This window comes from Eschrichtius robustus, chromosome 1 (genome assembly GCF_028021215.1).
Source record: "Eschrichtius robustus isolate mEscRob2 chromosome 1, mEscRob2.pri, whole genome shotgun sequence".
Taxonomy (NCBI): Eukaryota; Metazoa; Chordata; class Mammalia; order Artiodactyla; family Eschrichtiidae; genus Eschrichtius; species Eschrichtius robustus.
In genome coordinates this window covers 33,572,485-33,597,774 of record NC_090824.1, presented here as the reverse complement: position 1 = coordinate 33,597,774, position 25,290 = coordinate 33,572,485, and the positions used below count along the sequence as shown (strand labels likewise).

The 25,290-nt window shown below is 44.4% G+C and overlaps 1 protein-coding gene across 4 annotated transcripts in view; it reads left to right on the top strand.

The window, feature by feature from the left end:
* RAD51B (RAD51 paralog B) overlaps positions 1–25,290 on the top strand; it is a 701,477-nt gene that overhangs the window by 597,669 nt on the left and 78,518 nt on the right. For 3 of the 4 annotated variants that reach the window (XR_011074042.1, XR_011074043.1, XM_068543727.1), the window contains exon 10: positions 2,959–3,037. Coding sequence is in view for 2 of the 4 variants with exons in the window: in XM_068543727.1 (XP_068399828.1) it covers positions 2,959–3,037 (79 nt within the window). In the remaining 2 variants the exon portion in view is untranslated. Of the gene's footprint in view, positions 1–2,958; positions 3,038–12,799; positions 13,316–25,290 lie in introns of those variants that run through there. The other variant, XM_068543742.1, reaches the window with a different exon arrangement.

The following is a 25,290-nucleotide window of genomic DNA, read 5'->3' as shown; positions in this document are numbered from 1 at the left end:
AACCCTGCTTGGGAGGGACAGGGCATTAATCAATGACCTGTCCAAACCCCTTGATTTCCTGGAAGGGAGGTACTTCCAGGTGTGAGGTCCCTTCGTGTGAGGTCCTTCTGGCTGGGGCTCTGGTCACGTTCACAGAGTGGGCATGAGCTCCCTGGGGGAGGAAGTTGTCAGATGATGGAGGTAGCGCCACTGAGCTGAAAGGCTTAGGCTCAGATGTCATTTAGTGGTTGCATTGGAATATTACATCCTTTTTTCTGAGTCTCAGATTCTGTGGTCTATAAAATAAATTTTCAAAAATTTAGTATGATACTTTATTGAATACTGTTTATTTATACCCTTTTGGTTTCATGTCCAATTTTTTCATGCAGGCAGTAAAGATCTGAGGTTTGGGATATGTTTATTTCTGTTGCTCTTTGAGCTACAGTATTTATATTTCTCTTCTCCATTTCCTTTTTTCCCATTCTTCCTGACACACCTGTGGTTTAGGCTCTTGTCATCTCGTGCCTGAATTATTACAGTAGCTTCCTAACTAACTCCAGGATTCCCGTCTCTTTCTTCTCCATCTTCGATTCTTCAGTCAGGCTAATTTCCTGAACCTGGCTATTCAAAATGTGGTCTGTGGACCACACCATCAGCATCTCCTAGGATCTTGCTAGAAAGACAGACTCTCAAGCCACACTCAAAACCTACTGAATCAGAATCTGCATGTCAACAGGACCTGCAGGTGATTCAAACCAACATTAAAGCTTGAGAAGCACTGTCCTCTCTTCCACCATGCGATTCCCCTACCAAGGGGCATCCATAAACTCACATTGAACCATCCCTAAACTATCTCTGTGAGAAAAGTTCCACCTTAATTTTCAGGTGAGAGGTTTTTGATGTGAAGATGTAAATGCCCACCTATACCATCTACTCATTGGTTCTGAGAATGATGAGCAAATTTACCTAGGTAACTTTAGAGCAGTTATAAAAGTTGAGATTCACCTTGAGTTGAATCCTTCTGGTAAAAGCAAAGTATATTGGTTTTTGGTGAGTAAAAGTTAAGTGGTACTTGGGAAACATGTGGTGAGTCGGTTGGAAACGTTCAAACTAAGGTTCTTAGTTTGACACAAGCATTTTATATACTTAATTTAATCCTCAAAATAATCTCATTTAGGTGGGTGTTGTTATCCCCATTTTACCTATAAGGAAACTGAGACTCAAAAAGGTGAGGTTGTCCAGAGCCTCAGTACTGGGTAGAATTCAGGCTACACCATAGTAACAGACATCCGAAATACGGTGGTTCAGACAAGTGGCTCTGTACTGAGCTGGACAGGTGACCCCAGGTGGTAGGCTTTGCTGATTCATCAGGTCACCCAGCTTCCTTCTCCCATATTGCTTCATCATCCCCCAGGATGTGGCTGAAGCTGGTTCCTGCCCTTGGGAAGAGGGAAAGGGAAAGTGAAGAGCCCATAATTTTCTTATAATCCAGAAGTTCTACCTGTCACTTGTACTCACATTCTGTTAGTCAAAACTTAGCCACATAGCCACACTTAGTTGCAAAAGAGGCAGAAAAATGTTGAAACCTGGCGAGTTGTTAACTAACTGGAAAAGGGTGGCGACTGGGGGAGATCACAGGCGCTGCCACAGGCACTGAGCTGATTAATGGAAGAGCATAGATTCAAACTCCATGACTTCAACCTGTGGTCTTTCTACCATTCTTTTCAACCATTTCTCATAGTTGACAGTCAGTAAATGTTTGTTGAATTGAGATAGATTGAGATAGTACATGTAAGCCTTTTGGTTATTTGAAATTATTTCTTCCTTCTCCCCTGCCTCCCTGATTACCTAAGTGGCTCTGTGTCAACCTATCACTATTTTTTGATGATGTTAATTTGTAAAACGGAAAGTGGATATTCATCTTCCTTCAGGAGAAATGTTATAATACAATAATCTGCCAGTTCTTAGAGGTTCTGTGGAATCATATGAAGTGTGATAAGGGGTGTTAATGATAGTAATTTTTTTAACGACCAAATGACCATCCCCTTTAAAGTGGGTGTTCTTAGGAGAATGCCATTGCTCAAAATATTTTTGATATTTTATGTTGGCTGATATAGCAGTAAACTCTCACCACAATAATACTTCGTGACAACATCATCAAAATCACAGAGTCATGCATACAGTCATAAGCATTTAACCAACGTGTATGTGGGTCTCCTGGGGGTCGGCTATTTAGGCTGGGCCTGGCTGGCTAGCTCTGGGTCAGGTGTCTCTCATTCTCCTTATGAGATAACAGATTACCTTGAACATATTTCTCTCTGGCAGTAGCAGAAGCATAAAAGAACAAGTGGAGTTACGTGAGGCTTCTTGAGGCCTAGGCTAAGAATTGGCACAATCTGTTATTCAAAGAAAGTCATGTGGCCAAACCCACAGTCCAGGGCCATGGGAAATACTCTACACCTCATGTAAGAGGGAATGTAGTCACATGGCTAAGGGTGTGAATACAGACTTGGTGAAGATTTGGGACCAACAAAGCAACCTATCATGGCTCTGCCTTTACCAAGTCATTTTGAATATTTGCAGTGATGTTAAATCTTTATCTTTCAGGGGTAAATTTTATTTTATTTTTTTAGTAAAATAGCTAAATTTATGAATGAAATTAGACGATCAGGCTAAATTTATCTTTGGGCAGAAAGGTGGCTATTTAGACATGCGATATCATAATGAAACTTATGTCTAGAGCTGGTTCAAGAATATGGCGTTCAGTGGTAGAACAGTTGGAATTGATGTACAGCCTTCCAAGGTGATCAGTTGACTGAAGGAATAATACTCATTTGTTTCTGAAATAATTTCACAATAAATAAACCTCACAGTTTACAGTCACATGTTCCCACTTTGTTTCAAAGTGGGAATAGGAATGAATAGAGGCTCATCTCTATTTCCTTTGACTAATCCTGAGCAAATATGCTTTCTGTGCAGATTCTCATTGCCAAGTCCCCTCTGGCGACCTTCACCACATTTGTCTACACCATCGAGAAGGAAGGCCTGGTTCTTCAAGGTAAGATTCTCGGATTAAGCCATTTTTTTAGTCTGATTATGCTCAGTGCTGCCCATTGCGGGTGATAATTACTGCTGTGCTCCTGATAGAAGCTCCTTTGGGACGGAATCAAAGGCCAAGATGAATTGACCAGTGACGTTTATCCTGATAAGATAAGAGAGACTGGCAATTGTGGCAAGACTTTGACAGAGGTTACGGAGAACTATAGAATTTCCTAACAGACAACCCAAGAATGAGGGACAGATCGAGTAGGCTAGGAACTGCAACCACCCCAGTCCTCTTCGCAGGTTCCATGGGGTGAGGGACCAGGAGGTAGGTCTCTGACACCAGCGTGGAGGGCCCAGCCCTGCCTCAGAGCCTTCTCACTTAGCAGGTGGAGGAACGTCATGGCTTCACGAGCGCTACTTCCTCGGCCTCCTTCTGGTTACTCCATTTCCTCCCACTGTGCTCAAGTCCCGGCTGGGGACCAGGCCTTGCAGACCTGCACTTTGTGACATGGGCCTGAGTTCTGGCTCATGGTAGAGCCCCCCAAGGCCACAACCCAGAACTAATTCAACAAACAGGGGGAAAAGTAGATTGAGGGGCATCATTCCCAGATGCTGGGTCCTCGGGTGGTTAGGAAAGGCATCCAATGGCAGGTCTGCAGAAAACAATGAACAGGAGGGGGTAAATTCAAACCCCACTGAACTTAGCCCACAGGGTCAGATGTCCCAGACAGCTTTGTAGATTAAGAAGGGTCCCCACAGAAGTGCTCAGGATACACGTCTGTCCCCCGCTGTCAGGCAGGAGGCCCTACCCCAGGAGATGCGTAGGTGCCCATCTAGCCAGAACCACGGAGGAGCATATTGCCATTGCCGTCCACGGGAGGAATATCTGCCCTTTAGGATTTTGTAAGCTGAGTATTTTTCCCAAGTTTATGAAACAGGGTAAGTCCTTACAATATCCCCACGGAGACACATTGCATTGCAAAGATCTAGCAGGACTTCTGTGGGGCAGGCTAGACGGTTCATGCTTCTGACTGAGGAACAGGCTGCAGCCTTCCTTTTCCTCTCCTTCTAAAACGTCCACTTCTTAATGGACCCAGAAAGCAGCGTGTTTGTTTGGTGCAGCTGAGCTCCACAGCAGGGACTCGGGTCCAGGGAAATTTGGAGTAGGAACTACTGACCTTTGACTCTTAGCCTTTGACTTATGCTATCTAAGTTCCTTGGTAAATATTTTTTTTACCATTGCAAATATTGTTTTCTGACAAAGAAGCAGAGATTTTAAGACCAGATTAAGCAAAGCAAACAGCAGGCCCCTTTGTTACAGACTCTCTAAGGGTGTATAAGTAATAAGCAATCAGAAAGCTGGACTGTGTTTACCCAGTGCACAGTGTGCCCTTTGGCTCTTCATTTTTAGAGCATTTCTTAAAAGATTAGAAGTCTAGTAAATAGCAATTTTAGATGAAGATTTCAAGAAGTTCTATGGAAGATTACAAGATAATTTCAGGAGGAAAAGGGCCAGTTCTGCCCAGATGGCTTGTAGGAGAGCCTTGATATGGTTGGTGCCTGTATCTTGATCACTCGGCATTTTGGTAAATAACATTTGAAAGCATGGTCTTATTTGGATAACTTCTGGATAATATTTGTGGGAACAAGATACATAGAATTGCCTCTCTGACTCTCATTGCTAAGATCATGATTTTGACAGGAAGGAGGAAATTGTTTAGGGAAAGTATTTAGAAACTGGAACTACAATGAATTGGTAGGGGTTGAGAAACTACAAAGAAAGACTATTAGAAGTAGTTGGAAAACAGGAGAAAGTGGATTACTAAAGGAGGCTGACCTGGAGCTGGGTGTCCAGGAAAGAGAAACATTCAGGAAAGTGTATGATGATGCAAGAATCCCAACCAGTAAATAAAAATGTCTGGGAGATTTCAGAGCCTCACCTATTTGCTTTTGAAACTACACCTTCCTCTCTGAGGTTTTTTGGAGGTGGCAGAACCCTCTGCCCCTGTCAGCAATGCCACTTAATGCAAACCTCTGGGCATTCCCTCCCCTCTGGCTATGTGCTCCCAAGGCTTTGGGGAAACAAAAAGGAGCTCTGATCCTCAGAAAAATGGGGATCCCTCCTGTATTAGAGAGACCACCTTGGATTTCCATTCCAGCTCTGGTAGGTTCTTGAGAAAATCTCTAGCATCCTAGTTTTGTTGGCTTGAAAAAGACAATGTTGACCTTGATTCAGTGCTTTGCAAACTGTTTTGCAACCCATTGGTGGGTCATGAAATAAAATTAAGGAATCATAACCAGCATTAAAAAAAAAAAAAAGAAATAGAGAATGGAAAATAACATATTATAACACACATATTGTACTGTTTCATGAAATATTTCTTGTGTGATTGTGTGTGTGTACATGCATTATGAGTTTATGTACAGAGGTTGCAGTGCAAAGTGTTTTTCTTACTTGGATTGCAGTCATCGGCCTGGGTGATCTCTAAAGGCCTTCCCACTTCACCTTTATCTGATTCTCCAAGGAGATGGTGTACTTATCATTCACTTAGCTCAGGAGAGTTCTACCCTTGAGATCTCCACAAACCAGAACATAAAAGCTTATTTTTGCCCCCAGTCTTACCAGATGACTGAGCTAAAAAAACACCTGCACCATTCCCCAGGTTTAAAGCAAAGAAACCTTTGATCCCTGGGTGATAACCTTGGAAAGGTACCAGATATCAAGGCCAAGAAACTTTTCTTGTGTGAGGGGTTGCTCTGGCACAACAGTCCTGAGGTGGCATGGAGGTTGGTACCTACAGCTCCGGGAGGGGGTATGCAAGCCATGTCTGAGGGGCATAGAGACAGAGAGGGGAAGGGCTGGAAGAGGGAGGGCAGCTCCTGTGGTACCAACTGAACAGGAAACTGCCAGCCCAGCCACTGTGGCTCAACATTCCGTCTTTGTAATGGAGCTAGCCTGAAGTGGCAGTAAAGAATAATCCAAACGGGCTACCCTGGTTTTTTGGGTGGGGAGCAGGGCTGTTAGTGAATGTGGGAATGATCGCTGGGAGCCTTACATCCCCTTAGCAAGCCCCAAGATTTCTACCAGCCTGCTAACCAGGAGGTTTTATACTACCTGAAGAGCTCCTGAGTGCAGAAGCAGAGTGAGGGAATAAAAGGTGAGGCCAACATTCGATTTACCGGCTCCACAGGCCATTCCCCTCCCCGGTTCTCAAGGATTAGGATGCTGAGAACAGCCGACAACTGGGGGCCTTACAGCCTTCCCGCCCCTTTGTTCACTGGGATGGGAGGGACAATAAAACGGCAGGCTGGAGAGACTGAGGGGCTTGGTATAGAGATTTCTCAGGCTGCTTTCTAAACACTTGAAGGAGCCGGTCCATGCTATTGTTGTAGTAAAATAGAAAGCGGAACTATTCTCCTTTTGCAAGAAAAAAAAAAAAAGAAAAGAAAAAGAAAGAAAACCCACCCTCCAGCATCTTCAGGAGGCCGCCAGGCTCAGGCTATTACCATGGTAATACCGTGCTGTTTGCATCTTCTTTGTCTGTCCTCGCACTGGTCCGGGATCCTGGCCTCTTCTGGTTGGGCCCAAGACTCTGGAAATACTTGGGCCCCAGACCCTGGAAACATTTGGGCCCCAAAGGAGAGGGATCTCACAGCCCCCAACTTGCTGATGGTTCAGACTCTGAGAGGGGCCAGGTCCCAGCAGAGGGAAAGTTCAGCTATTTTGTGCAACTGAAGTGGGAAAGGTGGAGGGGGTCGGGGAAGATCCCTTTAATCCATTTTTCCTTTTGTTCCCAGAGTTCACCATGAAATCCCACTGTTCACTGAGTGGGAAAGCTTAGAGGCTTGACCAGCCTAGAGAGAGGCTAAGGGGTGCCGGGACCTAGTGGAGAGGAAAAAGCGGGACTTGGCTTCGGGAATCGGCTTGCATGGAGTGGGTCCACAGAACCGCATGGCTGTAGAAGGGAAAGGGGCGTTTACAGTGAACTCCAACTTGACCCACATCTGTTCTGGTCGTGTCCTTTGCTTCCCCAGCAAGCCCCAAATGTTGTGCCACCCAGAGCACAGCTGGGGTCCCTGGACCTCTTTGTCAAGGCCGGGAATAAAGATTCTGTACTTGAAAGCAGCCAGGCCATTGCTGATGCTACAGGAAGCAAAGGGAAAACCCAGGGCCTGGGTCTCCCGGAGCCATCCTGGCTTTCATGGGGCTCCAGGCAATAAAGGCCTGCCGACTTGGCAAAGAAGGAGATGCTCTGAGAAGGGTTGGCCAGGGAAAAGGCAGAGGTGAGCTCAGGGGGGCTCCTCCTTGTTCACTTTTCCCTTGCCCTACACTCTCCTTTTCCTTAGGAATCTAGGAAGCGTTTGAAAAACGAAAACCAAGTTGTTTTGAACAGGATAGAGGACAACGGCTTAGTTTCTCAACAGAACAGAATTATGTGCTTTTATATTGTTTAAAAAAAATAAAGATCAGGTAAGACAGGTTGAATCTGGATTCTGGTGCTATTCTTATTAGTTTAGGTTAGAATGAGCAGCATAAACCTTGGGATGGGGCTAGGGAAGCTCAGGGGAGCCCAGAGCGCCCTGAGATGGGTCCACAGAAGTCTAGAAACAAAGCTAGTTTTCTGTTTTTCCAACCAGTCCCTATACTATAACCCAGTATTGGGACTCGGAATAAACCAGAAAACAAAGAAACAATGATTTTTTTAAGAGCTGGAAAGCTATGTGCCTCATCTTTCTTGTAAAATCAGGAGTGGTTATTTGACCACCTTTCGAAGCATGTTGGAAAGGCATTAATCTCCTCTGTTTGTTCCTTTGTCACAAAGTGGAGTTACATTCTTCCACCCCATTTTCTTAGTCACTGAGCCAACTGGATGATTCATTGAAAAATTCTTTTTCCCCAAATACCATGATCTGATTTCATCAGATTTCAGTTCGAATCAGTAACCCATCTAAATGTTTCTGCCCAGTGGACTCAAAGTGACCCAGGAGAATCTCAGTCTGTTTCCATCCAGGTGTGGAGGTGTCTGCTTGGTAAATATCACCCCCACACCTGGCACAGCCTGGCATGCTTTGGGGAGCCTGGCAGAGAGCCCTGGGATTCAGTGGAGCAGAGTGAACTCTCTCGCACAGGTCACGGAGGAGAGGGCAGAGCAGGCCTGTCGTCTTGTCCTGAGCTGCTTCTGCCCGCCCCTCCACGAGGTGCTTCCCAGGCCAGAGAGGCAGGGCTCCCATCTGCAGAGTCTCTCCTTCTCTTTCAACATTCACTTCACATCCCCTCCCTCCATGACATCGTCCCGCGCTGACCCTTTCCTTGGTCCTTTCTTTTCCTCTCACTGTTAGCCTCAAAGGAGAGATTTTGTTTTCAATGTGGAAAACATGTTTTAAATACTGAACATTACAGAAAATAATAAAGCAAACCCATGACTCTAACATCCAGAATTAACAGATGTTAATATTTTATCTTTTTTTTTTTTCAGATTTTTTTTAATCGAAGTATAGTTGATTTACAGTGTTGTTTCAGGTGTACAGCAGAGTGATTCAGTTATACATATATATTCTTTTTCAGATTCTTTTCCATTATAGGTTATTATAAGATATTGAGTATAGTTCCCTATACAATACAGTAGGTCCTTGTTGTTTATCTATGTTATATATAGCAGTGTGTATATGTTAATCCCAAACTCCTAATTTCAGACTTTTTTTTAATTACAGGGATAAAACCTTACAAAATTCAAAACTCCTTTGCTCCTATCCCAAGTCCATTCCTTCTCTCCCCTACACTCCTCCACAGAAGTAAAAGCTCTCCAGGGTTTGATGTATATCCTTCTCCCCATTCTGAAAAACTTTTCTACATATATGTGAATCCAAACATCAGATTTGTTTTGAGTGCATCCTAAATTTTCATAAATGGTTTATTATACCATCATTCCACAGCTAGCTTTTTTCACTTAGCATTATGTTTTTGCAACGTATCCGTGTTGATACACATAGGTCATGTTCTTTCATTTTAACTGAGGTATCCATATCCATTGTATGAATGTACCACATGTTATCCATTCCCCTATTGACAAAAATTTTGATTATTTGTTAACTTAATGAATCCTGTTGCCCATGTTTCTTGGTATGCAGGTGTGAGGGTTTCTCTAGGTATATATCAAAAAGTAGAATGGCTAGTCAGAGGATGCACATTTTTATCTTTACTATATACTTTCAAATTGTTCTCCAAAGAGGTTTACCAATTTACACTTCTTCTGGAGATAGTGTACCAATTCCTATAATTATAAATTCACCGTCATGTTTCCATGGGCAATCTTCTTGTGTTTCTTTATGGCTGCCTCTTTTATCTCCGCCATTGGGGTGTAAGTTTCCATAGCTTCTAGAGGGGTCTTCTGCACAGTGCATGTGCTTTATGCATATACTTACATGATTAACTGACAGAAATTATTCTACTCCTCCTAAAGTTAACTATATACACCTCCCAGAAAGGGACCTTTTCGTTCCCTTCATCACCTTCATTTTCAGGTGAGGGAACTGAGTTCCAGAAAGGTGAAGTGATGTTCACTGCCTCAAAATTGGGTTTGTAGGCATTCCCAAGTACTCAGCCTGGGCTCCTAAGATTTTTATAAAATCGGAAATGAATTTGGGCCCCCTTGTCTTCCATCATGGCAGCCCCTGTGACAACTTATCTCTCAGGCTTCATGAGCCTCTGTTGGGATACTCTAGGCCCATCCTGAATCTTGAATGCTGAAATTCTAAGCTAAGATGGAACAGTCACATTGATACAGTGATGCCTCAAGAAATTTCCTAAGTATACTTGGGTTATAAATTTGGCTGGGTGGAACCACAACCTAGATTAACAGTGGTGTACAAGGTAGAGGTTGACTGCTTTCTCACATAGCACTGTGGAGGAATGCAGTCCAGAGCTGGTATGGCAGCTTGGCCCCACATGTTGGTCCAGGGGCCCCGGCTCTTAGCTTGTTGCTCCATCATACCTAGGATGTTGCCCTTGTTGTCATGGTCCAAAATAGCTCAGTATCATGTCCTGCATCCAGGTAGCAGGAGTTGTGTGGGGTAGAGATTTGGTGGGAGGAAAAGGCAACCCCCTTCCTTTAAGGATATTAACCAGAAGTTACACACATTATTTCTGCCAATCTACCAATATATGGAAAGAAAGACTGGAAAATGTAGTTGTTAATCTCGGTGGCCATGTGCCCACCTAAATTTTGGGAGTTCTATTATCATGAGAGAGAAGAGGAGATGAATATTTAGTGACACATTTCTTTCAGAAGAACCCAGTTGCAGAGATTAGGCCCCAGCGTACAACAGTACAGACCCTAGGGCTGGACTTTTTGCATAATGTTGAAATGCAACATAAATATTGCAGTTTCTCAGAGTTATCTGGAAAGCAGGGTTCCAGCCTAGTACTCAATTTGGCTCAAATAAAACTCTTTTCTGTTCTTAAAAAAAAGAAAAAATATTATATATTTAAAATGCTATCAGGACCTTCTTTGGCAGAGTCTAGAGCAGAGGAGTAGAGTATCACAGTCAGTAATGCCACCAAAGATCAGCACCCAGAAATCTTGTTCCGCCTCCCAAGACAGAATCTCTGTCAAGCAAAAACTTAGTACATGTTTTGCTATTGTGCACTATTCAAGAAAGATGCTTGAACAAGAGCTACTAGTGCTTATAGCACAAGGCAGGGTATAAATTTGGTTCCAAAGTCATAGACTAAACACACTTTTTTTCCAAAATGTTTTCTCCTGTCTCCACTTAAAAAAACAAAAAAACCAAAAAAACAAACCAAAAAAAAGCCATGGAACAAAATGTCAGTTGGAATAAGGTTATAGAGAAAAACTTTATTCCAAGGCCTGGACTGTAGTTAGACTAGATCCACACTCCTCTTTTAGAACTGGGAAGCCATTTAGCTATCTTTAGCAGTTAACAGTTAACAATTTGCATTTGTGAAAATGCTCAGGTAATAATATCAAAAGATGTTAAATCAATTCAGGTTGTTGATTTTCTTTGAAAACCTCTTCCAAAAGGACTTGGAGTTCTTTCTGGAATATGACTTGAGCTCCATTTCAGTGAGTTCAGTTAAGCAGGTATTTCTCAAACATCTATCGTTTGTAAACCATGGTGCTCTGACGAGATAGGCTGAAAAAAAAAAAAAAAAGGTCCCTTTTTTTTAGTAGCTCACAATCTAGTTAGCTCAAAAACAAAATGTGCAATCAAAAGCAAACTGCCACACCTATTATCAAGGTTCAAACAATGGGATTTGAAAGGATAGAGGAAATAGACTCATTCCATCTAGGATGACTGAGGAAGGTTCCTGAGAGGACATGGTACTTGAACTGGATGTCAGCTCCTGAATACTGACGAAAACGGCATTCCATTGTCTCTTGACAGAAGCCAGTTTCTTTTGCTGTTTGAGGATAGATTTGGGCACGCTGGGGAATGCTGATTAGTGCCATGTGACTAATGTTGAATCATGCTGACTAATGTGTTCTAAATGGATTGATTCAACAATAAAGGGAACATTGAGAGTCAAGAGTTCAGATCCTGAAGTTTATCATGTGATGAAGTGTAAATCACTTAGCCTCGGTACTTCATTTTTTTGGTCAATTAAAATGTGCTCATGATGAGAAGCCAACAAATCACCTTGACTAAAAAGTGCTTTACAAATCTCAAGGATAACAGAAATGCTTAACAACAATTCCCAGGACAGGCTTATGAAACCTTGGGTCATTCAGAGTCCATACAGAATCAGAAGATCCATCACATGCTTCTCCCTAGCCATGTGAAACTTCAGTTTCCTCACACATGCCATGAGAACTGACAAATAGTGCACGGCACTCACAAAAACTGACAAATAGAGGAGCTTTTGAAAAATCTTCCTATCTACCTACTGGGGCGTCTGTGTTTTTCGACAACAAATGTCACCACAGAACTAAAAGCTTGCATTGCACACACAGCTCTTTCTCTCTTTTGACATCTCCCCAGCTAGACTGCTTGAGAACCTGGCCTTCCATGTCCAGATGTTTACTGAATTCTGAAGGCCCCCCCAAAGGGCCCAAGTTCTTTTGTTGCTCTCCAAATCACTTCCCACAGAGACTGACCAATGTCCTGAAGGAGCCCTTCAATAGGGAGGATAAATGGAGGCAGATGAAGACATGACCCCCTGAGGCTCACCCACGTCCCCGCTAACAAAGGGTCTGAGGCACAACCTTGTAAGGAGCATTTTGGTCAGGAGCATCCCCTCGAGAGGCCAAGTCTCCCCCACAGGGCTGCTTTCAATGGCTCCCATCGTAGTGGAAGCCCCGAGCATTTGTTAAGGGCTGCGGTGTGCTAGGTGTAGCACAAAACATCTAAATCATGGCCCCCCGGTCTTTGTGAGGGCTTCCTGGCTACAGATGGCAGCTGGCTTTCTCAGGGGAAACCTGGGGGGTAGTAGAGGAAGCTGAAGAGGGGCTCCCGCTTCTCTGGATGACCTCTTCCCACCCAGCCCGGAAAGGCTCCCCTTTTGTCTGTAGCTATCGGTAGTCAAGCCAGGGCTGTGGGGCCTTAACCCACACCTGTGCTGAGTTTCTGGGTGTCTCAGGTTTGCAAAGCCATTGGCTCCCTGGGTAATAGACAGGTATGTGTGTAAGAGGACTGCCGTCGGAAGGAGAGGTTTATTTAGACTGCTAGTGAGAAGTTAGTGCATTTCATGACAGCAACGGTTTTTCAAACATTCTTTCTCTCCCTCTCTCTCTCTTTTTTTTTTTTTTTCCTTTAGACCAACAGAGGCCATAGGGACACTATGACCTTTGTCTAGAGCTGATGGGGGCGTGATTTGTGAAATGAAACAGGACCGGGCTGCTTGGAAGAAGGAAACGGAAGCCAACATAATGGGGATTAATTAGTTGATTGCTGTTGAGATGGTAACAGATTTGCACCCCCCGCTCCTTACCATTGAGCCAGCCATCTCAGACCTAGCAGGGAAGGTGAAGATGAAGAGGCCTTTGTTCGGGTCTCTATATGCTTGGGGCTGTAGGCTTTGCCGCCATGGGATGGCAACAGCCATAATAATAATAATTTGCACTTATATAGCACCTTTCAACCAGGCACCTCAAAGCGGTTTAACCACATTAATTAATTAAAGCCCACAATCCCCCTGGGGAGAGGAGCAGGATGACTAACAGGGTTTGTAATTACAGGAGGGAACATTTCCGAATGAAGTATTGTCCACTAAATAAAAAGAGTAGGTGTAAAGGAATTGGGGTCTCCAAAGAGTAACTGATTCAGAAATGAAATCATGGAAAAATGGGGGAGGCTGGGGGCGGGCATGGGCATGAGGGTCTGCTCTTTTGTCAGAGGGAGGTCGATGGGCTCAGAATTCAGTGACAGGTTCGGATCCAACTGAGAAGCGGGACATGTATGGTATTAGTGGCATTTGGAAGGTCATTAGTGGTACACCTATTGTGGTGTAAATTCAAGTTTCACTGGTACATTGTGTAGAGCCCTGCAGAACAAAGAGTGAGATTCCTGCAGTATTTAATAAAGGATGAAATGATTTCTTTAGATCCAAAGCCCAAGGCTGGGCCAGTCAATTAGCAAATAAATCAATTGGTGACCCATAGGATAATTCAGTCGTTTCTAGCAGAGCACCCAGCCTACCCCCTCCTTCTTCCATGACGTTTCCAACCAAAGCTTCAAGGCTGTGGGCTTCACCCCTTCAAAGCCAGGCATCAGATCTTTCCAGCCTTTGGCACTGGGATCTCTTTTACCCAAATTGTTGGTGACGCTCAAGCTGCCCTCTGTAGAATCACTTTGTATCTGCTCCCCTTCAGAGGTTTTTAAATGCCTTGGATGCTAGAATCAAGTCTTGTCCTATCTCATGTCTGCTATCAATGCCCAACAGAGTGCTGTGCACAGAGTAAGTACCCAATTGGTGAAGAATTGTTGGATGACAAAATCCTTTAATAACTCAGTATTTGTTGACTACATACCAAATGCTAAGGCAAAGCTCAAAAAACAGGCTGTGTGTATTACAAGGAATGGAAAAGACTCGTGTACTCCTAACTATAATATAAAGCAGAATAAAATAAAGTTAACATTATAGATGTACGCCCAAGCCACAGGCTGCAAGGGCCAAAGGAGGAACACTTTATCCAGCTGGAGTGAATCAAGGAAGGTATTCCTGGAGAGCAAACAATGCGCTGGGCATTGGAGGGCGAGAAAGATTTTGATGGACCTGGAAGAGGTGGAGGATACAGTTTCCAGACTGTGGTCATTTGTCTCGCTCTGAGTGAGGTGCCTTTGGAGAGCTTGTGGTCTTCAATAGAACATTTGTGAAAATCAAGCTGAGTTTTTGCAGCTGATTCAATGTACATTTCCTGTGAATTCTTGAATATGAATTGGCTATTTTCAAACAGCCAGGGACTATTACAAAAGTTGAGAAAGATATTTTGCTCTCCGTAACTATTAGTTCAGTCTCTCTGCACTTTCACTGTCCACCAAGAAAGAAAAGCTAAGCAGTTCACACATTAAACTGGGCACTCAGGAGTGTCTGAGAAAGGTACGAGGAAAACATATCTCGATCCCAGATGTCAAAGGTTAAATGGCTTCCTACTTGAGGCCTTCTTTTTTTTGACCCCAGGAAACAGTAAGACAGTGCTCTACCCCCAGTGATTGACAGACAGATCAATCCCTGTGCTCTCCTACTCCAAGGCATTTCACCACAAACCATGCTGCCAGGACAGGACCTAAGCACTGTCTTTGCATTGTGCCAATACTCAGTGCTGCTGTGTGTCTCACACACACTGTGCGTGCATCTGCTTATCTGATCCTCCCCACAGGTTCACAAGGTAGGACTTCACATCATTCCTTCTTTGCAGATGAGGAAGGAGGCAAGAAAAGTTCAGTCTCTTGGTAGAAAGTGATGGAATGTGGATTTGAACCCAGGTAGTCTTGCTTCTTCCTCTCCCCACTCACCCCTGTAGTATTTCTGTTTGTATCTATTACAACCTTTCTTAGTCATCCTCACTAAAGTACTCAGCACAATACTGTACACGTAATAGAAATTCAGTGAATATTTTCCAAATAAAAGAATCATCAGAGCAATACTGGTGGTTGGATCTTCCAATGGGAGAAGTGACTGAAGAGAATATGGTAGAGATTCCATCACTGTCTCCTTCTCTTTTCGCCATTATTAAAAATGAGGAGACATGCATAGGAAAGGTGCCCCCAGGGAATATTCACACGGAAGAAGACACAGGTGGCATTCATGAGCTGAAAATCTGCCAAACTGGTACCACCCATGGAACGCTAGTGAGGCATCCTGAGTTGTTAATTACTTTTATTGAATATGAATAATTTCTTGGTGTGTGTGTACATATACATATATAACGCAAAGTCCAACTTTTGTCTCCCTACTTGTACTAGCATCCTAGTTACTCTGTTGATGTGCTGCAGTCCTGGTGAAGGTTCAGAAGTGTGTGGTCCCTATCAGCCCACGGAGTGAACACTTCTGGGTTAACCCAGAATTGCCTAACTCTATGCCTAGTGACTTTTAGTTGTATGTTGTGAGCAAAGTTACTGCTCAGAGACGGGATTGTAGAAGTTTGTCTTGCAAAACCAGGATTGCCAAATGAGAATTCTGGAGTTGGGTGATGAGGATTAGGTAATGGAGGAGAGGGGAATGGAGGCAAGAGGAAGTGCAAAATATCAGATTCTGTCCTAAAAATCGTGGTCTTAGAACCACTTGGGAGGGTCATTTTTTCCCCAAGCTTTGGTTTTAATATCATCACCATCACTTTTGTCCTACAGCTATGAAAGGACCTTCTTTATTCCACTACAGAATTCACCAGAGGCTACTTTTACTCAAATGAAGGGAGCAGTCCATCACACTTCTCAGATGAATATCCTAAGTGCGAGAGAAAGCACATTGCCTACTTCTCTGAATTTCAATGAGGGTGAGGTTCAGATGCAGCACAGGTGCTCCAGAACTCCAAACAGAACTGGGAGGAGAGATGACCAATAAATAGCGGGCATAAGTCAGGACAGACTTGGTTTTGCTGCTTAAACAAACAAGCCCATGAAATCTCAGTGACTTAAAACCAGGCCTGTGCATGTCTGAGAGACCCTCCTGGGAGGCTGTCCTCCATGTGATGATTCAATAGTTCGTTTCAGTATCAACATGCACTTCACACTTGCCATTAGGAGGGGAAGAATGAGAAGGGGGTCGAGCATTGGCAATTAAGGGCCTCCTCTAAGAAACGACACACATCACCTCTCTCATGACCAAGCAGTCATGTCGTCCTTGGAGTTGGGAACCTCGTCTGTATTTGGAATGGAAGGAGAACTGGAGATTGGCAAACACTTGTAATGTCTGCTGCATACTGTAGACCCAGGGAGCTGGCAAATGTCTCCTTCTTTCACATCCACACCTTGTGCCTTTCCCTTGGATTACTGGGCATCTATCAAAGACTTACAGGGTAGTGTTGAGAGTTGAAGACCAAATAGTTTTGCAGCCCATTTTAGTCCACAGGTGACCCTTTTGAAAAAGAGGAGTAGCCAGGGAAAACCAATTAACTCTGGGTGCTTTTCCCTTGAAGCTATCTGATACTAATCACTTTTGGAAAAGATAATGGGTTAAAGGGAGCCATGGCCCGATTTCAATAATACGTCTAAGATAGAACAGCTCACTTTGAGTTGCCCAGGACCATCATGCTTTGTGTGAAATGGCTTCTGGAAACATGCCCTTCTGCTTCCATTCCCTCCCTTGTTACCGGACATGATTCAAATTCCCTCTAATCCCTGCGACTTTTCCAGAAAGCAGATTTCCCAGCATCAGAAAGAGAAGAAAAAGAAAAACTTTCCCTTATTATTCTTCCAATAATGAATTCCTGCTCTGAGTGGGCTGCTTCCATGTGTTTTCAGTCAAGTGCTGATGGCAGCCTTGCTGGGGGACATTTCCAAGAGGCTGTGGACATAATGGATGAGGTCTCGTATTGACAAGAGCTGCTCTCAGTTTTCCTTCCAGTTTAGCCCTCCTGAGCCCTGAAATCCGAGATGAGAAATGATTCACGAGATCTCGCTGGTGAACCAACATGGCTGCCACACCTCTCTGCTCCTTTTACCTTGGTAAAAACTCATGGTTTTAAAGCTTCCCTCAGAGAGATTTGTAGACCTGAATCTTAGTAACTTAGAAAGGACTTACCTTTCTTAGACCAAACCAGTTCTTTGTAGACGCCAAGATCTCCTTTCTTTAGGACTGAAACATAGTCTTTACCTGCCTTGACATCAGAATAACAAAGGGAAAAATTAGGTCACACCATTTCCTGCCTAAAACCTAATCTCAAGTACACAAGATGCTTCCAAATAAACAGTGGTGGTAGGTCATGTTTGCTAAGGGAACCAGCCTACTCATTTTCCCCAAAGAAAATGTCTTCAAATAATAATTCAATTTTAACTTACCTACACAGAACTTGTTCAAACTGTTAGTTATAGTTGGGTCTTTCCATTGAGAAAAATCTCAGTTACCTTAGGTAAAAGGGGACAGGTGTTGTTAAGGATACGGGTGGTCTGGAATTGGAGAGCCTTGAGGGGCAAAGGCAACCCTAGGGATTCATTACCTTAGAGACTCTGCTTCTCTCTGCATATCTGTCCAAGGCAACTCTCTCTCCCAGCAGACATGCCCTACATACTATAGTTCTGCTTATTCAAAACTTGAGCTGGCATGTGGCTTGTCCTGGTCTCTTGAGCTCCTCTCTCTCCACCTCAGCCTTTCAACTCCAAGCCCATTGGCTTTTTTCCTTGGTATTTCCTAGTTAGAATTCCTAAGAGAGAATATGATTGGCATAGGCTCATCTTATTGTTTTGTCTCAGTTAACATCATTGGTCACTAGCCAGCCAGTCCGCTGTGGGCTGAAGGAGGAGCTGAAAGCATGGCTGCCTAAGCAGCAGCAGATGTGGGCAAGGCAGCTTGCATTAGAGGGACCCGTGAGAGGGTGAGATGATGAACTGTAGTGTGCTCTTTGTACCCTTAACTGGACTGCTACACAGATACTCATTCACTCTCTTGCTTCTACCTCCCCTTCTCATCACTGTAGACCTGATCTCCCCGGTCGCAGCCTGGTCCCCCATTATTGCTCATCCCTCAACCCCTGACTCCAGTATCCTACTTCTCGTCCTGTTAAAGCACGCCATCACAGGGACTTCCCTGGTGGTGCAGTTGGCTGGGGCTCCATGCTTCCAATGCAGGGGGCGGGGGTTCAATCTCTGGTTGGGGAGCTGGATCCCACATGCATGCCCCGGCTGGGAGTTTGCGTGCCACAACTAAGGAGCTGGTGAGCCACAACAAAGGCCTGCGAGCTGCAACTAAGGAGCCTGCTGGCTGCAGCTGAGGATCACACATGCTGCAGCTGGGGAGCCCGCGAGCCACAGCTAAGGAGCACGCCTGCTGCAACTGAGACGTGGCGCAACCAAATTAATTAATTAATTTTAAAAAAAAGAAAGTACCCACTCATGGAGGTGTATGACTAGTGAGTGGGAAGGAAGAGGTCTTAACATGTATTTGAGAATAGAAGGAAGACTGGGGAAGGTGTGATATGGAAGGAGGAATGGAAATAAAACCCTTTCATAGCTAAAGAAAATCTCATTCCCACCAGGACCAAGTCCCTTTGCTCTTTCTCCCAATCTTTGCAGCAATTTCCCTCTCCCCAAAACCAGACATCAGCAGAAGCAAGGGAAGGTTCCACTGAGGAACCCTGACCTAGCAGAGAGGGAACATATTCTGGCTCCGCTAATCCCCCAGACCTTTTTCTGACCCCTGTGGGGATTCCTAGTCCCCATCTCAAACCCTTGCCTTTCCCCGGCCCCCATCCTCAGGCCTCAGGGAGCCCTGGTCCCAGACCCTTGAATAATAAGTGCCAAACAATTTACTTTCAAACTAAGGTTTAGAACACAAGTGAAGGACTCTGTTTAGATAAGGTCTTTGCCAGTAGTGTCCTCCCAAGATGCACAAAGCTCTTCATTGGCAGTTTTCACAAATCTTCGTGATGGTTTTGGAGGACTGGTCACGTGTGGTGTTGCCCTATTTCAACGGAGTCAGAGAAATTGTGCTTTGTCTGAATTCACACATCAACCAGAGAACTAGGAGGAGTATTGAATTGTGATACTGAGATTTGCCTTTTATTCATCAAAGACCATTGCCTGTATACCTCATCAGATGGTGGTAAAAACCCAACCCAATCCATCTACATTCAAATTTCAGTATTTCCATATTCCTCTCAGTGGACATGAGGCTAGAAATTCATTAAAAGGAAATCTAAACAACCCTGTATTTTCCTGCTCTTTCCTGAGCTCTGAGTGTGTCACTGTTGATTAAATCATTGGTCAAACCTTGTCCTATGACTGACACTTTTATCTACTGACTAAAATTACAGAGTTTCCCTAGGAACCTAAGATGGCAGAGAAGGTGGTTCCAATGGTGCTTCTAAACCTGCTGCTGTGGGATTCTAGAGCCAGTTCCTCTGGATCACTTCCAGATCTCTGCTCATTTCATTTACGGTCTGGGGTTGAAGCCTATTGCCATTGGCTGTCCCCTGGGATCTGAGAACCAATCTGGGGTTTGTCCAACCTCTCTCTCCAACACAACCATCCCCCTTCCACAGTCATTACCACCCTAATAGCTTGAAAGTTGATGCAAAGATGGAGCAGAAGCCAGTCTGGCTTTCTCCCAGTTCTCTAGGCCCCTCGGGGGTTAATCAGCAACCACCTATCTTTGTGTTAATAACATAAGCCTCTCTAACTAGAACACCTGGAGGAAACCCATAGGAAGGCTTAAGATGAAGCCAATTCTGCAGTAATTATTCTGACAATCAGTCTGTTTAACCTGAACTCAGACTCTCCAGACAAAAACAGCTTGCTAAATTCAAGCACCTAACTGGATGGACCAGTAACTCTTAATGTTCCTTGAGCCAACTTGAGTTTTGCTAATACTTTTCATGCCCACGTCTCAGCTCCAAAGGCTCCTTATGCTGTGAATGTCAGGCAACATCTCCCACATTTCAGATTTAGCAAAACGTCCTGAGTGCATCCCACTGGTAGAATTCTTTAGTGGCATCTTCCCAGCCCTTACCCAACCCTCCAGCCCATCTGTTGGTGGGGTTCACACCCCTGGAGAAATAATAGGCCTTCTTAACTGGGATTGCTGGCCACTTCTCTTAGTAACTAATCCAGATGCCCTTAGGTGTTAGGTGATTACCTGTGCCAAGGAAACGGGCCAGGGGCTGGGGAGGTGGAAAGGGTGGGCAGGGGCCACATGGAAAACAATCCCCTGCTGTATGCATCTGCTAAAGCTACCATAACAGAATACCATAGAAGAGCTTAAACAACAGAACTTTATTGTCTCCCAGTTCTGGAAGATAGAAGTCCAAGATCAAGGTGCCGGCAGCTTTGGTTTCTCCTGAGACCTCTGTCCTTGGTTTGCAGATGGATGCCTTCTCGCTGTGTCTTCACATGGCCTTTCCTTTGTGTGCACTCCTAGTGTCTCTTCCTCTTCTTGTAAGGACACCAGTCTTATTGGATGAGGGTCCTGCTCTTCTGACCTCCTTTAACCTTAATTACTTCCTTTTAAAGGCCCTATCTCCATATATCGTCATAGTGGGGATAAGGGCTTCAACATATGAATTTGGGGGTGGGGATACAATTCAGTCCATAACACCTGCCATAATGCTGTTTCCCTCAACAGATCATCTTCCCTTCTCTGATGCTACCCTTCTAATACTGAGTGAGAGAAAAGTAGATATTGGTCAAGAAATGGCAGGTGTGACTCTGTGCTGTCAGTTTGAGAATGGCCAAGCTAGGCTGGGGCACCTGAGACAGAGTAAAAAGACAGATGGATGGATAGATCCATGAAGGGATGGTTGGATGGATAGACAGATGGATGAATAAATGACTTAGGTAGTGTGTTGATAGCACCAGGGCACATATTAACTTGTACTTCTTTGGAGTTGTAGTTTTTTACAGGGAGGGGTTGCAAACTCAAATGCTCACGCTAAACAGGTAACAGAGTTGCAAAAAGAGGCCAGGTGCAATAATTGGGAGTAGTTGGGACTGTGACAACGTGGAAAGAGTATGCCCTGTCCAAAGGGGCAGCACATACCCAGCTCCAGCCCATTGTTACTATGTGGGATGCCAGCCTAATGTTGCCAGAACTTCTGATTTTTCAAGGGAAGCCAGAAATCTGGATTTTCAGATGAAATTTTTCTTTAAATAAATCTTTAAATTATGGAAACTAATTCAACAATTATAAAATACTGTGGAGGCCAAATAAGCACATTTACAGTCTGAATGAACCCTGGAGGCTGCCAGATTTCCACTCTTGGAATACTAGAAAGACATCTGTAATGTCATCACATGAGGTTGTAGGTGTTTAAGAACTCAGGGTCATGAGTACATTGCCAGGTTCATATTCCAGCCCACTACTTACTAGTTTTGTAATCTTGGGAAAGTTATACATGTAACTCAGAGTTGTTATTAGGACGAGATTAGTTAATACACGTCGATGCCTAGAAGAATGCCTGCTGCCTAGTAAGAAAGTAATAAGTGAGCCAGTATTATTAGGCAGTATCACGAAACCTCTTGGTTGCCTCATCTGTAAAATGGGGACAACATTTGCCTTACCTATACCCCAAAGGGAAGGAATATGTATGAAAGGGCTTACAAAAGTGTGCACATTGCTAAGAAATACACCATGCATTACCTTTGTTACTATACCTATAAATGAGGCTCAGCCTTGCCCAATGCAGGCATGGGAATCCCTAGAAGAAGGAAGACAGTGGCGACTAGAACTGGTCCTCTTTTCTTCCAAGGGTCACTTGGCCGTATTGCTGTTCTTAGAATTTGGTGAGTTTTTCTTATTTTCTTATGAAATTTTTAAACATTCAGAAGAGTTGAGGAAACAGTATCATGAACACCCAAGTACCCTTATCTAGATTTAATAATTGTTAACATTCATCTTGGTGAGTATTCTTGGCAGAGACGTGGGAATGGAATGTGGCAGAGAGGCAGTAAGGAAATAGGGCAAGTAAGACCCAGTCAGATGTAGGTGGTTCCCTTTTAGATAGGGCCCCAAAGAAGGGGGTTTTGTGCGGGATAGCTTGTCATAGATGATACATTAGCACCAACGTAAGGAAAGTGGCATTATAAGCCGAAACACAGAAATTATTTTATTATTTATAAGGTTTGCATTTACTGTTATTTTAAGGTTTTATTATTTTTTTGTTATTTTTAAGGTTTTATACATGAACATATTCATGTATTGCTCGTGTAATTGAAAATTAAGAATGTCTAAAGAGACTTGCAACGTGGAAATGTCTCTGTCATAAAGAATTCAGGAAATGAAACTGTGGATCTGTGAGAAGCCCAGTAAAATCACAGTAATAAAAAGAAACGTTGGTCACTAAAAATGAAAGATTTGAGGAGCAGAAACACTCAGAGTCAAAGAAAGTATATGCCAATTATAAAGGGCTCTTTTCTGTTGACGCATTTAAAGGGGTGTCTAAGACATATTGCCCCATTTCTCAGCGCTAGCTCTTACTGCATGTAAATGCAAAGGCTTCTACCCTGGAAAGGATGCTTTACAACGTGAAAGCAACTGAACTTTGCTTTAAAATTCTATTATTCAGACCCTTCATTAATTTAAGCTGACATTCCTCCTCAGTTGAGGCAAATCATCAAAGCTTTACTGTATTGAGAACCTTGAATGCAGCAACAAAGAGCGCGGGGTTTGGAGGGAAACGTGGAGGGGGGAGGTGCTGAGAGCTCAGAGGCCCAAAGAACGGAGGGGAGGGGAGGAAGAGGGAGGGGAGGACTGGAGTCCTGAGAGGCAGAGGGGCGAGGAGAAGAGTTAGAGGAACCCAGATAGACTATGGAGGCGGTTGGTAGACTGAAAGGGAGAGGGACCGGAGGGCCCTTGGCTGCAAAGCTGCCCCGTGAGCCTCTGTTAATCGACATGGTAGAAGCAAAATCAGCCTGCCCCTCTGCCCTCACAAATATTTCTCCGGAGTCAGGATAAGAAGGGAGATAGGGAATAGGGGAAGGGAAAACATTTCCCTGTTCTTCCTTCATTCAGTTGCCTCTTGAATCTCCTGCCTGTGGTGCCCTGCTCAGCAGCACAGGGCCTGGCGGGAAGTCGGCCCTCTGGGCCTGGACCCCCTAGCACCCCCCGACCCCACCCCCCATCATCGGTCCCATCTGGCCCAGTGACACCTTCACCCCAGGCCACCAGCAGGTCCGCCTCTTCCTTTCTCGTGTGATTTACTGCAGGGTGTACGAAGTGGGATGTACTAGGTGGAATATGTTGGGTGCATTGTTGAGGCATCAGGCAAGAAAGGATCTTTGAAACGTGAGGACATCACCCACAGGCTTTTATTGTGCATCTACTATTTCTAAGAGAATAAAGTAAGATTTGTAAGGTAAACTTGAAAGCCTATGGGAAAACTGGGTTTTTTCAATGTGTAACTTAAGTAAAATACTAATTTTGAAAAGCAAGATACAGTAGTCCCCCCCTTATCCGTGGTTTCACGTTCTATGGTTTCAGCTACCCACGGTCAACCATGGCCAGAAAATATTAAAAGGAAAATTCCAGAAATAAACAGTTCATAAGTTTTTAATTGCACGCCGCTCTGAGTAGCGTGATGAAAACTTGCACTGTCCAGCTCCATCCGGCCTTGGACGTGAATCATCCCTTTGTCCAGCGTATCTATGCTGTATACACTACCTGCCCATTAGTCTCTTAGTAACCTTCGGGGTTATCAGATTGACTGTATCACCGTGCTTGTGTTCATGTGACCCTTATTTTACTTAATAATGGCCCCAAAGTGGAAGAGTAGTGATGCTGGCAATTTGGATGTGCCAAAGAGGAGCCGTAAATTGCTTCCTTCGAGCGAAAAGGTGAAAGCTCTCAACTTAATAAGGAAAGAAAAAGTATGCTATATATAGAGTTCAGTACTATCCATGGTTCAGGCACTGGGGGTCTTGAAACACATCCCCCGCAGATTAGGGAGGACTACTGTAGTCCCAGATGGTCTTTTCCCTGCGTCAAAAGAGTCGTCAAGGATACAAGAGGGCCACGTGGACACCATGGAGCAGACAGATCCTGGTACCCAGCAATCCACCGAGACCAACTCAGAGGAGGCTATAGGACTTCAATTTCCAGACTGCCACCTTCCAGCTCTGTGACCTCAGCGAACCCCTGTGACCTCCCTGAGTCACAATTTCCCAGTGTGTAAAATGGGAACAGAAATAATCTGTCCAATCTTCAGCCCAAGGGACCCATGAGGGTGACCATGTTGGTGAACGGATGGTTTTCCAACCTTCACTGCAGTCTGAACCTGGGTTACTACATTGACCTGTTCTCCAGCTTTAACACAAATCAGATCGTGCTATTCCTCTGCTCAAAACTCTGAAGTGACTCCCTTTTCACTCAGACTGAAAGCAAAGTCCCTCCCCTGTCCTTAAAGCCCCACGTGCTGTCCCATCTCGTGGTTCCCCCCCCCCCCCCGCCCCCCGCCTTGCTCACCTGCTGCAGCCACCTGGGTCTCCGTGCTCTTCCTCCCCTCAGGGCGTTTGCACCTCAGAACGCTTTGTTGGAATGCTTCTTCCCCAGACAGTCCCGTAGCTGAAGCCCACACCTCCTTCCCCAGATATTGGCATGACTCCCCCACTGCTGAGTTTTTGCTAAAATGTCATCTTCTCCATGAGACCTACCCAGTTTAAATCGCAGCCCACTCTCCTTACCCCCATCCTGCTCTACTTTGACTTTCCCAAAGCACTCATCACCAAGCAACATAATAAATAACTCATTATGTTTACCATTCGTTGTGTGTGTCTTCCTTGCTACAATATAAGCCCTGGAGGGCAGGCATCTTTGATTTTTCACTGATGTGTCCTAAGCACCTTGAGCAGTGTCAGGCACATTAAGGACCCTCAATACATAGGTGGATCTTTCTTAGAGGTCCAGAATATAAAACAGACCAAGAAGGGCTGCTCCAGTTGAGGGGAATATGACCTCAAAGTCTCCTCCACCATCCCTGCAGGCTGTCCATGGAATAACTCTTGTTCTGACGAGGAGGTTTGAAAACTACTGACATTCCCTCCTATGTAAAACCAGCGTTGAAGATACAAAGCGCCACGTAATGTCAAGTCCAAAGGCCTGGCACAGGGGTTGGTACGAGCAGGTGCCGGGTTGGTAGAGGTTATAAAGGGATTGGGGGGCAG